The 15,833-nt window shown below is 44.8% G+C and overlaps 1 protein-coding gene across 2 annotated transcripts in view; it reads left to right on the plus strand.

Moving 5' to 3' along the window:
• Slc18a1 (solute carrier family 18 member A1) overlaps positions 1-5,791 on the plus strand; it is a 30,454-nt gene extending 24,663 nt beyond the window's left edge. Inside the window, exons 10-15 of one of the 2 annotated variants that reach the window (XM_032919200.1) lie at positions 307-385; positions 1,480-1,531; positions 3,124-3,187; positions 3,464-3,583; positions 3,804-3,937; positions 5,080-5,788. In XM_032919200.1, coding sequence (XP_032775091.1) covers positions 307-385; positions 1,480-1,531; positions 3,124-3,187; positions 3,464-3,583; positions 3,804-3,937; positions 5,080-5,190 — 560 coding nt within the window. In that variant the 3' untranslated portion in view covers positions 5,191-5,788. Of the gene's footprint in view, positions 1-306; positions 386-1,479; positions 1,532-3,123; positions 3,188-3,463; positions 3,584-3,803; positions 3,938-5,079 lie in introns of both variants that reach the window. The other variant, XM_032919202.1, reaches the window with a different exon arrangement.
• The last annotated feature ends 10,042 nt before the right edge of the window (positions 5,792-15,833 follow it).

Consider the following 15,833-nt stretch of genomic DNA (forward strand, 5'->3'; position numbering starts at 1 on the left):
TCCCAGGAAGTCCATATTCTGATAACCCAGTGAATCTTACTCATGTCAGTGTCTAAGTCTGAAAGTCCAAGTAGGAGATGAGAGCGCATTAAACATATTGAGGCTGAAGAAACCTTGTTACTGAGGAAAGCAGGGAGGTGGGGTCCTGACACCTCTGCTCGTGAGTTGCACCAAGATATCTAAGATGTATTACAAAGTGGTTTGGAGACCCAGGGCTCTCGGGAGTACCTTGCTGAACTGTAGGAAATAAGGTGCTTTAGATTAATTTGAGCATCTCCTAAGGTGAGCTTCTGTGTTCTTCCACAGGTCTGGCTTTCTTGCCTGCTAGTGTGGCCTACCTCATTGGCACGAACCTCTTTGGAGTGTTGGCTAACAAGATGGGTCGGTATGTAGCCTGGGAAATTGGAAGAATGATTGAACTGTCACTTAATAGTGACCTTTGGGCTTGCGCTTACACTTGGGACAGTTTAGGACATAGTGGTTAACATTGCTGTGAAGGAGGCCAGTGGGTAGTTGGCAAGGGTAGAGAATGAATGGATCACATTTAACTAGTTACTTTGGAAGAGACAGTGGTTACACAGAGATCGACCTTCCTTTCCAGTTAAAGAGGTAATGTCAAGCCAGCAGCTAACAGCTGTAAAACAGAACAAAACAAAACAAAGCAGTCTGTATTTTGGAGCAACCATCGCCAAACTTCATCCCATGAAACCTTAGGGATTCTAGGCAGGAACCTCAGAAATGCAAAAGGGATTCGAGTGTAGGGAGGCAGGAAGTATGAGTCTACACTCTCTTCCCCTACTACAACGATGGAATGGCTTTGGTTTTAATCTTATCTTCAGCTCAATACAAAGCTTTAAAAAAACATTTGAAAGCACTGCTGTAGGAGACAGAGGTGAGGAGGAATTGTGGGTTTTCACAGGGTTTTTGAGAGTGTTTTGTAAGACCACACGTGTTGTGAGGAGTTTGAACTGGGTTGGAGAGATGGATCAGTGGATAAAGGCACTTGCCACGGACGCCTACGTACTGGAGTTTAATCTCCGGAACCTACATGGAAGCGGAAGAAGAGAGCTGACCACACAAAGCTGTCCTCTGTGGTGTGCCTCCTTTCACATAACTGCTCCCTCTCTCACACACATTAATAATAATAAATAAAAACTACAAAACAGAAGCAACCGGGACTGGCAAACACCAATAATCAAGTTCGAGAGCCAAGTGCCTGTGGAAGCAGCAGCCTTCGGGTCTAAGGGACACCAGCATATGCCTCACTGTTGTACTCCCAACACTGCTGTGAGGAGAGCTGCGAGTTCAGGGTAGAGATGAGCTCAAGAAGAGGACCCAGACGGAAAGGCATTCAACCTGGTCCTGTAGAGACGCAGTTTCTTCCTGCATCTCAGGTTCCTTGAATTTAACACTGGCCAAGGTGGCAGGGAGCAGCCGTCTCTCTGCAGATAGTGTGTGACAATGTCTCTTTTCTTCCAGGTGGCTGTGCTCCCTTGTTGGGATGGTGGCAGTAGGTATCAGCTTGCTCTGTGTAAGTACAAACCCAGCTGATGAAGGAAGAACGCTAGACATTTTAAGATCATTTTCCTTCAGATGAGCAGTAGGCTGATGCGGTAGGAATTTCTACATGATCAGAAAATGGTGGCCAAGGGGATGCTGTCAACAGAAGTGGCATGCCATCAAAGGGAGGTATAAAAGGAAGGAGTGAAGCAGTGGGCGGGAGGAACTAGAGGTGTGAGACTGTGCATAAACACTGAAGCATGTTGGGATCTATTTCTGGAGCTTGCCAACTGTAGTATTTTATACATCCACTTATTCAATCTACTCCATAAACCACCAGGGCATGTAGCATTTATGGCTCAGTCTCTAGAAGCAGAAAATTTGATAAAAGAAAGAAAGTGGGGTTTTCTATCTTTAAGAGTCCTTTGTACTTCCAGGTCATTACTGTCACCTGTCCTTAGTAGAGACCATCAGTCCATTTGGCTCCAGGCTAAAGGGATTGAAAACAGAGGTGTAAGGCCCTGAGCACTGCACCCAGGTCGAACTAGAGCCCTTGCTGGTGGGCATGAGCTCATAGCTCTAGTCCAGCTTTACCACTCGCCCTTTGTGTGGTCCTGAGCTACTCACACCACTTCTCTGCTCAGTATTCTCTCACGAGGACTTGGCTTGCATCTCACAGGGTGTTTGAGGTAATCCACAAAGACTGCAGAATGGAGAGGGCACAGGAAAAGCCTCAGTAAGTCAGCCCTGCCATTTAGAAATATGGGTACCACTTGAGGTGTTGCTCCAGAAGTACAGCTGCCAATAATATGCTAAACCTTTCAATGGCTGTGCGATGGGCTAGTGGTGTTGGATAACAGGTACCTAGGAGAGGGTAGGGAAGTTATTTAAAAAGGAGGCCAGACTTTAGTTAGGGGTGAACGCATGCCATTGTTTGTGGCACCCAAATGATGCCGTTCGTTTCTCCAGTTGTTGAGCTATTAAATGTTGGATTTATTTATTTATTTATTTAGTCTTTTTGCTAAAATGGCTACCAACTTTGGATTTCAAATTTGGCAGTGCATGTCTTTAATTCCAGCTATTCCAGGAAACTAAGATAGGAGGATCGGGAATTCAGGGCTTGCCGGGTTACAGAGTGAGTTCAAGTGTAGCTTGGGCAACTCAGTGAGACCTCATCTCAAAAAGAAATAAAAGAAAGTGGGGGCAGTCCTAGCCTCACAGGGCCCTATGTTCACTCTCCAGTACTGTAAAGTAAAATACAGGCAAACTTGATAGTGCCAGTGACGGCAACACACGGCGAGGAGAGCACAGCAGCATGCGTTTGGTAGAAAAAGTGTTAGGTGAATAAACAGTAGTTCATGAATAGAAAAGGACTCTTGCTTGCTATAATGCAGTTGAGTCTGAGATTAGAACTTGATCTTGCTGCTTATTGGCTTCATAACTTTGGGTAGCACCAGCCCAGTTTTCAATGATCGAAGTGGGGAGGAAGGTTATTTTTCAAAAGGAGGTATGAGAAATCAGAGGTAATGCATGTGGCAGGTGTCACGAATGCATGTCGTGTGAAGACCCTTCCCTTCCTAGCCCAGCGGCATTCCGAGGAACTCTTCTTCCTTCCCATTCCAGGTACCTCTGGCTCACAATATTTTTGGTCTTATTGGCCCCAATGCAGGCCTTGGCTTTGCCATAGGTAAGCAGTCCCCTCAAAGTGAAAAAGACCTTTGAAAATGTCCCTCGAGTCAGGCTCCTTTCCTCCCCATTTTCCCATCAGAAGAGGCATATGGAAAGGCAGGGGTGGAGAAAAGCTGTCGCATGCGCAGAGTAGGTGCATCTACTGGTTCCTACCTGGTCCTCTGTTGGTGTTAAGTGTGGAGACAGCAGGCCCTGAGAGTAAACTGAATGGGGGAAGGGTGGAGGGAGATGCTATGTAAGTGGACTAACAGCATCCTGCTTGTTTTGGCGACAGGAATGGTGGATTCCTCTCTGATGCCCATCATGGGATACCTGGTGGACTTACGCCACACCTCTGTGTATGGGAGCGTCTATGCCATCGCCGATGTGGCCTTTTGTGTGGGCTTTGCTATTGGTATGTTGGTTGGCTTAGATGGGCTCTCCCAGGCCTGAATGACCCAGTCTCCCTTCTCCATTGTAGTTTACCTGGATGTGGAACCAGAGGCTCCATTCCCTTAGGGATCTGATTATAGTGGGATCTGCCCCAGCTTCTGTGGCTGTCCACTGTCCCTAGGATGGTGTTTTACAGGTGACCAATTCAACAAACACTTGAAATTTGATTTATTTTTCCATAGGCCCATCCACTGGGGGTGTTATCGTACGGGTCATTGGCTTTCCTTGGGTCATGGTCATCATTGGTACCATCAACATCGTTTATGCTCCTCTCTGCTGCTTCCTGCAGAACCCGCCAGCTAAGGAGGAGAAGCGTGTAAGGCAGTGACTAGACCACATGTCTCTTTCACCCTGTAGTTCCCCTGACTCTTCACCTTGAGCTCATTTCCACTCTGCTGGGCATTTCTCTGCTTTGTGGCTTTACTGTTCTTCCTAACAACTTATCCTTTTCTTCTACCCTTCACTTTCCCTTTTTTTTTCTCTGAACAACCAGGTCCCCTGTTATCTGGATCTTAAGTAAAGAAGGGAAACGAGGAGCAGGCAGGGTGACACCCTTCTCAAATTCCAGCATTTGAGACACTGGGGTAGTATAGAAGTTCAATTAGTCCTTAGCCACATATTGAATTAAAGGTCAGCCTGCCCGTAATAAAACCTACTCATAAAACATCAAAACTAAACTAAACTAAAAAAAGAAAAGAAAAATGGAAATATTTCCATTCTTTTTGTGTATGGTGCATACAAGTTAGTGTGTAAGAGGAGAATGTTGTATTCTTTTATTATCCTCTGCCTCACTACATTGAAACAGGGTCTCTTGGTGTACTAGAGGCTTGCCCTTTAGTCTGTGCTGGCTGTCCAGTGAGTTCCCAAGACCTGCCTGCCTCTACCCACCAGTTCTAGGATTACAGGCATACAGCCGTGAACAGTCTTTTATCTGGGTGCTGGGGATTCCAGCCCAGTCCTTATGCTTCCAGGGTAAGTCCTTATTCCTACTGAACCATTTCTCAGCTCAGGACTTGTCTTTTAAAGTTAAAAAAAATAGTCTCCAAGTAAAAGGTCTTGCACACTGTAGGACTTAGTTACAGTGCTTTGCTATACTTTGCTCTTCTTGTAGCATGGACATCCCTGCAGTCCTAGGTGCCTCAGGGAGTCAGGATGGATGTAGAAGGTGCTCAAAGGAACAGATGTAGGCAGGAAGGTCTACGGATAAGAGCGCCCATTTTGTCTAGCTTTTTGCTATGCCTTGAACCTACTGATGCTAGGGTTCAAGCACAAGCAGATCAGATGTTTGGTCTGACTAAGCTTGATATGGCCAGGCACCTTGGAAGGCCTGAGCCTACACAGGAGACAGAAAGAGTGTGCTATACTTATATCTTGAGTTGTTCTAAGTAAGACCAAGCTTGGATATGCTAGCATGGACCTAAGATACACAGTAATCTCTGTACTTACCTCCTGTTCCAGGCAATTCTGAGCCAGGAATGCCCCACAGAGACCCAGATGTACACAGTCCAGAAGCCCACAAAGGAGTTTCCACTAGGAGAGAACAGCGATGATCCTAGCAGCGGGGAGTAACTGCGGAGGGCGATATCTGCGCCTCACGTCTACGGGGACCAGTCCACTACAGATTCAATAATTTTCACTTGCCTCTCCTCTGGGCCACTCCCTTCCTCCCTTCTCATTGATAGCTTTCCTTTACTCACCTGTAAGCGCAGCCCACCACTCTCCCTCTGTGCTTTGACCCCACCCATGGCCCACTTTTTGTGGGAGGACAGTGCTATTTCCTGCCAGGCCAAAGCGAAGCTGATTAAAGCTGAGTTGTGACAAGTTCTGCAAGGGGTGACTCACTTCCTGCAGGCAGGACTGAACAATGTGCCTGCGAAATCAGGGGGACAAATGACAAGCCTGCCTTTCTTCTCTGATTTTTTTTTTTTTTGACATATTACCAATATGTCCTAAAATTTGACCTGTGTCCTGTGAAATGCTTTCCCCTTATTTTTTCCAGTCTAGCTTCCATACATAGGGGTTTTTGCTTATTTTATGTGCTAAAATCGTTTAACTTCATTAAGTGAGGCCTTCCTACTTTCTTCATCACCCAATTGAAAGGAAATAAACATCTTTCTTAGGTTTGAGTTATGTCTGTTCTTATGAATTCTCCTGAATGTTTCTATCTTTCCCAAACCTCTTAAACTCTTATAAATAAAAGTGCTTGGAGTACAGAAAAAAAAAAAAAAACCCAAACAAACTAACCAAACAAAAAACCCAAATAAACAACATTGCATTAGACTCGAGGGTTTCCAGTGTGAAGCGAAAAGAAACACTTGAAATTTCTCCCAAACGTGTTTCCTGATAGTAGGAGTAGAACAAGGCACTCATTATTCATACGTGACAATGACTAAGTCAATTAGCCAATTCAGACACGATGAACCAGATGGTTGGTGGCAGGACAGAGAGCGTGGGAAAATACAGTGGGTGTTGTGAGTTTTGCTACATTTTTTAAATGGTTATTGGATAATGGAGTCTACAATTTGGGAAATATGGCACTCATTCTAAGTAGCTTCTCATTTATCTGAGCAAACAGAATAAAATTTACAAACAACTCAAGCTAGAATATGTATTCATGCACAGGGAGGCATGGATGCTTAGGTTTGGTTGGGGATAACAGCAGAGGTGGAGGTGGAGAGAGAATGCTGTGGTGGTGCCCTGATTTCAGAAAGGGGTGTTCATCCTTGACCTGGAGCACCCCTGAATCACTATGTTCTTCCCTGGGAGTTGAATAGCTTCAGGACAAACTCTGACTCAACAGAACACACTTTGACTGACTCTCAGATTATCTGTTCACTTGGATGAAGAATATCTGATTGGTGGATGCGTTTTTGGGAGTTTGGCTTTAATGTAGACCTTTTCGATTGCAGAACCAGGTAGACTTGTATCATTTAGTACATATGACATAGAAGCCTAAAGGTAAATTTAGCAAATGATTTACCTGAATTACCTTGGGAGCCATAGCTCCCAAGAAAAGCTGAAAGAGAGGGAAGTAGGGAGAAAGAGAGAGAGAGAGAGAGAGAGAGAGAGAGAGAGAGAGAGAGAGAGAGAGAGAGAATATGAACGCAGACCACAAGATCTTAAAAGCAGAAGGGAGAGACCCATGTGGGGGGCTTTATAATAAAAGTTAAGTTTGTGGAGCTAGATGGATTCCACAGTGGTTAAGAGCCCTGACTGCTCTTCCAGAGGTCCTGAGTTCAATTCCCAGCAACCACATGGTGGTTCACAACCATCTGTAATGAGATCTAATGCCCTCTTCTGGTGTGTCTAAAGACAGCAAAAATGTACTTACATAAAATAAATAAATTCATACATACATAAATAGAAACAGAGTAAAATAAAATTAAAAAAACTGACCTTGCTACAGAAACTGCTAATGTGTGTTTCAAAACAAGGAAGAATTTACTAAAACCTATTAAGAATAAAGTTAGCCTTTATTAGTGGCCCTGTAAGCAACATGAAAAGACTGTATGGTACGCATCAAACATTGGCAGGTCATGATGATCTTCAAAAAATGACCATGTCAGTCCAGTGAAAATGAGACTCAAGAACTTTTCTGTAAAAGCAGGAGCCGTTCCAAGAAGCACATGACCTGGGATGTAGTTTTCTCCTCATAAAAGGAGGCAACACAAAGAACTCCCAGTGGTGGTCAAAAAGACAATACAGGAGAACTTCAAAGTGTCAGAGGAATGTTGGACAGTCTCAGAGTGGAGACAACCAAAGGGCTTGCACTGCCCAGGACAAAAGCACTTTCACATCTCATTGACAGGCAGACAGTACAGGAGGAGTGAGAGAAATACTGTCTTAGGCTTTTATTGCTGTGAAGAGACCCATGACCATGACAACTCTTATAAAGGACAACATTTAATTGGGGCTGGCTTACAGTTTCAGAGGTTTAGTCTATTTTCATCATAGCAGGGAGCATGGTGGCATCCAGGCAGACATGGCGCTGGAAGACAGAGCTGAGAGTTCTACATCTTGCTTGATCCACAGGCAGCAGGACACTGAGACACAGTTCCTCCAACAAGGCCACACCTCCCACAAGGCCACACCCACTCCAACCACGACACACCTCCTAATAGTGCCACACCCTATGGGCCAGACGTGCAAACACAGGAGTATGGAGGCCATTCCTATTTAAAACACAACATGGGGATGGTGGTAGGGAAAGTGCTGTGGAAAAGACAGGAAAAGTCATCTGGGGGAGTAACCCAGATCCAAGAAGCTAGGATCAACATGGCTTACACCTTCTAAAAGGTCTTGTTATGGTGGCCTCAGAGCCTCCGCATGCTGCCGCAGTAGTCTCATCATATCTGTGATCTGAGACTGGGGTGACTTGAAGAATACTCTCTCCCTGTGTGTGATTTTATGGGGTACATCCCTCCGTGATAAGGCATGAGCTGAAGGAGTAACTGTTAGAGACTGCACCCTGCCACTCTCATGTGTAGGCTTAAGTTGGCATGAAGAAAGGGCAGTATGACCATGGCCACAGAAGGTGTGCAGCAAGAAACCTTAGGGATCTTTAGTATCTGTTAGTTATACCTGTGTAGGCAGAGTTTCATGGGCCATCACCAGGACCCACAAAGATTATACAATCTGGGCCTCCTGAGGTCCTGTGCTCAATCAAGCTCCACACCGTGTGGAAGCGAGTCTCCTCCTGATTGCCTGCAGAAGACAGTCTCTTTCTGACTGCCTTCAGATCAAGATATAGAACTCTTAATTTGGGCTGGAGAATGGTTCCGTGGTCAAGAGCACTGGTTGCTCTTCCAAAGGTCCTGAGTTCAATTCCCAGCAACCACATGGTGGCTCACAACCATCTGTCATGGGATCTGATGCCTTCATCTGGTGTGTCTGAAGAGAGCGACAGCGTACTCATATAAATAGAATAAATCATAAAAAAAGAACTCTCAGCTCCTCCAGCACCAAGTCTGCCTGCACACTGCCATGCTTCCCACCACGTTGACAATGGACTGAACCTCTGAACCTGTAAGCCATTTACATTTACCTTTGTAAGAGTTGTCTTGATCATGGTGTCTGTTCACAGCAGTAAAACCCTAATTAAGACATCGTGTATTAGAAGACCGTTCTCTAGATCGTGGGAGGAGTACAACCAGACAGCTCTCCAGTTATGCTGGGAGAGGAGTTGCCATAAGTAACTGGGGTAGGAGTAAACAAAACCTTAGGTTTGAATATGAAACATCCCCTTAAGGCTTTTCTGTGGAATGCTCGCTGCCTAGTTGATGGCCTTACTTTTAGAAGGTTCTGAAGTCTGTAAGGTTTGACCTGGTTGGAGGAAGTAAGTCACAGGGTGGGCGTCTTTGAAGGGGATCTCAAGTAGTGGCTTTTTCTTGTTCTACTGCTTCATGTCCATGGTTCGGTGAATGAGGACCTCTAGCACAGGCCATCCTAACACTATGTCTAGATACGTAGGGCCATTAGCCATGGGCTGGAACCCTTTAAAACCAGGAGCCTTCAGCTGTCCTTGCAGGTATGAGTCACAGTAGTAAGAAAGCTGACTAATTCACACACCTTCCTGTCCTACCTGACCTGCTAGTCTATGTGACCTGAACATGTCCTTTCACATTTCAGTGCCACAGCCCCACCTTGGGCAAACATGGCTTTCTGTTGCTCTTCTGTCATAGGTTTTCTGTACCAACAAAATAAGCCCATTCAAGCTGAATTGAGAGTAGAAAAGGAAGGTTTATTTGGGGGCAGCTCTCAGTTGGGTTCACTGATCCCAAGAAACCAGAGAATTCACCACACAGACAGGGAAACACACACACACACACACACACACACACACACACACACACACACACAGGACAATGACAACAATGACACATGCAGGGATTCAGAGAGGCAGAGAGAGGGGGGGAGAGAAAGAGAGAGAGACAGAGAGAGAGAGAGAGAGAGAGACAGACAGACAGAGAGAGAGAGAGAGACAGAGAGAGAGAGAGAGGCAGACAGAGAGAGACAGAGAGAGAGAGAGAGACAGAGAGAGACAGAGAGAGACAGAGAGAGACAGAGAGAGAGAGAGAACAAAAGGTCTGGATAATATAGGGAAGAGTCTCTGGAGAAGGGGAAGCCCAGCCCTGGGGTTGGAAAGTTCAAGGATATGCCATACCTTGTAACTGGTGGGGACGAGAGATGGCGAAAGAACTTTGCTATGTTAAATAAGCCCCTCAGCCTCCTGTCTTGGGTCTGAAACTCAACATTCTTTTTTTTTTAAGTTTGGTGTTACATTTTTTATTGAATATTTTTTTATTTACATTTCAAATGTTATTCCCCCTTCCAAGTTTTCCATCCATAAAGCCCCTATCCCATCTCCCCCTTCCTCTATGAAGGAGTTCCCCCTCCCCAACCCCCCCAGCCTCCCCACCTCCTCGCCCTGACATCCCCTACGCTGGCAGGAGAGCTCAAGGTTGGCTCAGGTTCACCCTCCAGAATGAGTCACTGTATAGTCTCCTGCATAAGGATGTTTCAGTCAGTGATGGGTTGAACATACGACAGTGGTCCTAGGAAATTATAATACATCTCAAATATTCCCATCTCCCAGAGATACACCAGCACCCTCACTTGTCTGTGGAGATACTGGTATATGTAAACCTGCCATGCCAGTCATCAAAGTCGAGCACAGTTATAGCTAATAATGATCATAAACCACCATGTTTGTGGGTTTATGTATTTACCATTTTTTAAAGATTTGTTTGTTTCATTTTTGTGTATTAATGTCTTGCTTGCGTGTATGTCTGTGCATCACGTGTGCGTTCGATGTCCTTGGAGGTCAGGGAACACCAGGTCCCCTGAAACTGGGTGACAGAAGGTTGCCAACTCCCTTGCTGTTGCTGGGACTCAAATCCACTGTAAGAGCAGCCAGTGCTCTTAAACACACAGCCATCTCTCCAACACACACACACACACAGACACACACACACACACACACACACACAAAGACACACACACACACACACACACACACTCACACACACAAACACACACACAAACACACACACACACACACACACACACACACACTCACACACATACACACACACAGACACACAGACACACAGACACACACACAGACACACACACAGACATACACACAGACAGACACACACAGACACACAGACACACAGACACACACACACAGATGCACAGACATACACAGACACACACACAGACACACACACACACACACACAGACACACACACACACACACAGACACACACACAGACATACACACACAGACATACACACACACAGACATACACAGATACACAGAGACACACACACAGACACACACAGACACAGACATACACACACAGATGCACAGACATACACACACACAGACACACAGACATACACACACACAGACACACACACACACACAGACACACAGACATACACACACAGACACACACACACACACACACGTTTGAGACAGGCTCTCATGTCGCCAGGCTGACCTTGAACCTCCTGTAGAACAGGATGATGTTGATGTTCTGATCCTCCTCTCCTCATCTCCAGAGTGAATGCTGGGATTGAGCGTGTTCGCGCACTCTCTTTATTGGTGCTGGGGATGGGATCCCTAGTGTCGTGCATTCTAGGCAGGTACTCAAGCAGTTCAACTCCATCTGCCGCCCCTGTTTGGTATAGTGAAACCGCTCTAGGTCGGTCCTTGAGGACGAATCCAGATGAACTCAGGCACTGTTACTGTAGGGGCGATGAGAGCTCCGTGCAAGCTTTTACCTCAGGAGAACTTCCAGTGAGAAAACAGAAGACAGTGATCCTGGCCTTGTACAGGTCTGGCTAATGTGCATATTTGCATCATTTTTAATCTTGTCAAGTTTAAACAGAAAATTTTGAATTTAAAAGTAGCAGCAAGTTCATGTAATTTGTAAAGACAAAATATTTTAGTGGGTTTACTTTTGTTTGAGGCATGCTATGGATGGTTTTCCCAAGTATCCTGGGCTTACCTGAACTCATGGCAATCCTCCTGCCCCAGCATTATGAGTGCTGTGATTGGAGCCATACACGACTATGGTCATCTAGAAAGAATATTTTTTGTAGGGCTGTACAGTGCATTTGGCTTTTAGTCAAATATTATGTAACGAAATAGCAAAAACAAATCACTAGAAAAAATTTGAAGCTTTTAAGAATAAAGATGTTAGGGTGATTTAAATTTGTTATTAAACATAATTTAAAAATAAATGTAGCATGGTCCATGAATACAGTGTATCAAGTCCACAGCAGCATATGGTGAAATTGTCTGTCTTCCCTCCCCACCTAGTCCCTGAGTCCCAGAGAAGCTGCTGGTCCTGCAGGCTCCATCAAGGAAGTGTCCCATGTGGGTGTGCTATTTCAGTTTCATACTATACAACATCGTACAGTTTCTTTATTTGGATATATTAAAATTGACCACTTTGGAATTATTTGAATTGTTCTATAATTGCTTTTTTTATTCAGTTACAGAAATGAGCTCTACACATTGGTGGCTTGGGAACAAAGGCTATGCCTTGTGGCCTAGGTGTCTGCTGGGTCACACCTCCGGGATTCGAGAGCCAGGCTGTCTTCTTCCTCCAGCCCTTGTGTTTTACTTTTTGTTTTGTTTCAGTTGTCCAGGACGATCTTGAGTTTGTTCCGTACCCCACACACCCCTTGAACTTATGATCCTCTGCCTCCCTCCTGTGAAGCTAGGACATCAGACCTGTACCACCAGGCTAGGCTCTATCTGAGTTCATGTTCATACAACCAGGAAAACGGCAAATGATTTTCTTCGTGATGGATTGATATACTGTAATTATTGAATAATACATAACCATAGTTAAAACAATACCTTATATATGAAAACTATAACAGATTTTTATTAATAACATTTGTTCTTTGTCATCACATATGTTATATAGTACACACTGGTTACTTTCTCCTACACTCTCTTATATCACTGCCAGCCCTGAGAGTCTTATAAATCTCTTTGTTTTATGCGTGTCTTTTTGTTTTCTTTTGTTTCTGACTGAGTTTAAGGAGGGCTATCTGTGTGAGCACAGGTTTGAATGCTGGTGGGCTCACCGTTCAGTATGCAATTATTTATTATGCCTCCCCTTCCAGAATCTGTTAGCTCCCAGTAATTTAACAGTAAATGACAGAACCCCAACAGGCCCTCCCCATGGGTAGCTGACTGTTGGCCAGGGCAGTCTGGTGTAGGCTCAGTGCGGGTAAATATAGTTGCTGTGAGTTCATGATTGCCGTGTCTGTGACAGGCTTAGAAGATGGAGTGCCACAGCGCTTCTCTCTGTTCAGAGCTTAGGTTCTTTCTGCCCCTCTTCCAAGATGCTTCTAAGCCTTAAGAAGGCGGCATAAAAACGTTTAGAGCTGAGAATGCAACAGCCTGGTATCTTAGTATCTTGTGAACTCCTGGGCCTCCATGTTCAGCTCCACTTACCACAAAAAGAAGTTTTCTTTGGTTAGGTCAATTTAACTATGCAGTAGCAGTAGGGTCTCACTTAGGGTCTAAGACCTCGTCAGTCATGGGATTCTGACTGGGTTGACAATCCTAGGCGTGGATTACATACATGAATATGTATGGATAACACATATGAAATCCTGTCTTGTGGAGCAGGCCTCACATCCAACCAGAGAGCAGTTAGTTAGCCCATAACAAGAGCGTGTCACTCTTCCACCTATGGGAACACATTACATTCGGGCAGTTTGGGGCTGGAGAAATCAGTCAGCATCTAAAGAGTGCTTGCGGCTCCTCCAAAGGACCCAAGTTCAGTCCCCAGTACCTGTCTTGGGCAGCTCGCAACCACCTATAGCTTCAGTTCCAAGAGATCAAGCCCCTGCTTCTGACCTGCAGGGGCACCTGCATGCATACCTATAGTAAACAAAGATGCATACATGTATACATAAGCACAAAATGTTTAAATCTTTCAAAAACTTAAGTTTTGAGCCACTCATTCTGGCTTATGGATTCCACCCTCTATTTTCACATTCTTATCTACTACTGTTTTTATATTGCAGAAACGTTACTGCATTATATTGTGGAAATTGCCCAGTTTTTTCCTGACTTGACACTGAATTATCTTTGCTGGCTTCTCCACTCTTTGACTTCCACATACAGTTTTATGATGACTTTCTAAAGCGATGATACGATTATTGCTCATTGCTGAACTGGAGGCCTGGAACCTGATTTCATTGTTTCTACCGCATTTTGCTTCTCAAGAATGTTTTCAGGCATCTCTCTGTGGCCTTAAGGGGCTCCCTTCTGTCTCCGCCATCTTGCCCTTTCCCCCAGGTCACGTCATGGGTTCATCTGCTTTTACTCCGTCTGCTCATATTGGCACCAGCAGAAAGGTCCTCATAGCTTCTGCGTGAGGCTCTCTCCCTTCCTTAGGCCCCAGATCCCACAGATGGTGCAAGGACACGGAGAAGGGTGTGGTGGGGCAGGGTCAAAGAGCTGAGATCATTGTCTTGACTCGGGAGCTAAGATTGCCCCACCCCACCCAGTTTCCCAAATGTTTTCCTTTCTTTTTCGCTTCGCTTCTCCTCTTGTCTTTTTTTTTTTTTTAATAATCGGAGTGTGACACATACAACATGTGTAAGTTTCAAGTGTGTACTTGGTACATTCAGAGCATATATATATATATGTGTGTGTGTGTATGTATGTGAATTTGTGTGTGTATATATATGTATGTGTATGTATTTATATAAATATATATGATGAAAGAAAACACACACTTGTAAGCATTCAAAGACATCAATTTCCCCACATTTCTTCCCAGTTACTCACCCACATCTGAATTCTATCCCCACTAATTAATTGTTCTGACTTTTAAAGAAATGCTGATTTTCATCCCTTTCTCAACTTACAGTCCTCTTCATTTTTTTTTCCCTGAGGGTTTTTTTTTTTTTAAATAATTTTCCCTAACTACATTCCTCAAAAGGAACTTCATGATATGTGGCACTCTTAAAGGACGTCTCACTGCATCCCACTGTGCAGATGGGAAACTGAGTCTGAGCTGTTAAATGATCAGTTTGATTTCACATGGTCACGTCTCATACAAGGAGCAGAGCCTGTACTGAGTTCAGACCAACTTGGCTCCCAGGTCTGAGCACCTTCTCTGTGAAGCCAGTGTCCTCGTACATGCTGTCTGCTCATGAATAATGCTTAGTGGATGTTTTCCCTATGCACATGTGTAAAGTTGCATGTTCCTATGTGTGCACATGTATGTGGCAGCGAGGAGTTCTCATTTAGGAGCCTACTTAAATTGCTTCCCACCTTACTTTCTGGAGTCTCGCACTGAACTGGGTGCACACGGATTGGGTAGACTGTCCAACCAGCAAACTCCAGGAGCCCTCTGTGCCTGTCCAGCACAGTGATTAGAGGCATTCAGCCACACCAGCGTTTGTGTGGGTTCTGGACATCTAGACTCAGGTTTTCATGCATTTACATTTATGAACCAGGTTCCTTTTTTAAAAAATGAATTATTGTTCAGGTTTAAATGCGCCATAGAAGTCATTCTTCCTATTTCAAGAAGAAAGATGGCATAGTGCTGCAACCTTTCTCTTTCCATCTTGCTTCTCCTTCCTCTGGAGCCGCCTGCCTATTCTATCCCATGCTCACCGTGAGTAAAATTGGCCTCTGATGTCCATGTGCACAACCACAAGTAAGGCTTCATTTTCATTTTTTTCCAGAAGAGGACAGTAGACTCCACACTAAATTAGGCCTCCATCAAGGAAGCCAAACAAATCCCTCTGAGCAACTTGGTGCAATTCATTTACCGAAGGGTTAGTATTTATTATTTTGGAGTTCACACGTGCTAAATTGTTTAACACGAGTTTTGAGTAAGAGGCATTTTGGGGAGGGCAGGGCGGTATTTTGAGGCTGGTCTAGAGCTCACTGTTTAGCCCAGGATGGTCGCAACATTTCAGACTTCCTACTTCTGTTCTTGAATGCCAGGGTTACAGGCAGAAGCCAGATCCTGGCTTCGGAGCAGAGTTTTCTACAGGCATTCTTTGTCCCTACCTTATCTAGATCTTTCTGCGGAAGCCAGGACAGCAGCCCCTGCCCTGGCCTCCTTCCAGCTCTCAAAGCAAATGAGTGGGGATTTTGTTATCTACAGATGCTGTCTTCTCTCTAGGACAATTCTCAAAAGGAGCTGCTGGGGTC

This window comes from Rattus rattus, chromosome 13 (assembly GCF_011064425.1).
Source record: "Rattus rattus isolate New Zealand chromosome 13, Rrattus_CSIRO_v1, whole genome shotgun sequence".
Lineage (NCBI taxonomy): Eukaryota > Metazoa > Chordata > Mammalia > Rodentia > Muridae > Rattus > Rattus rattus.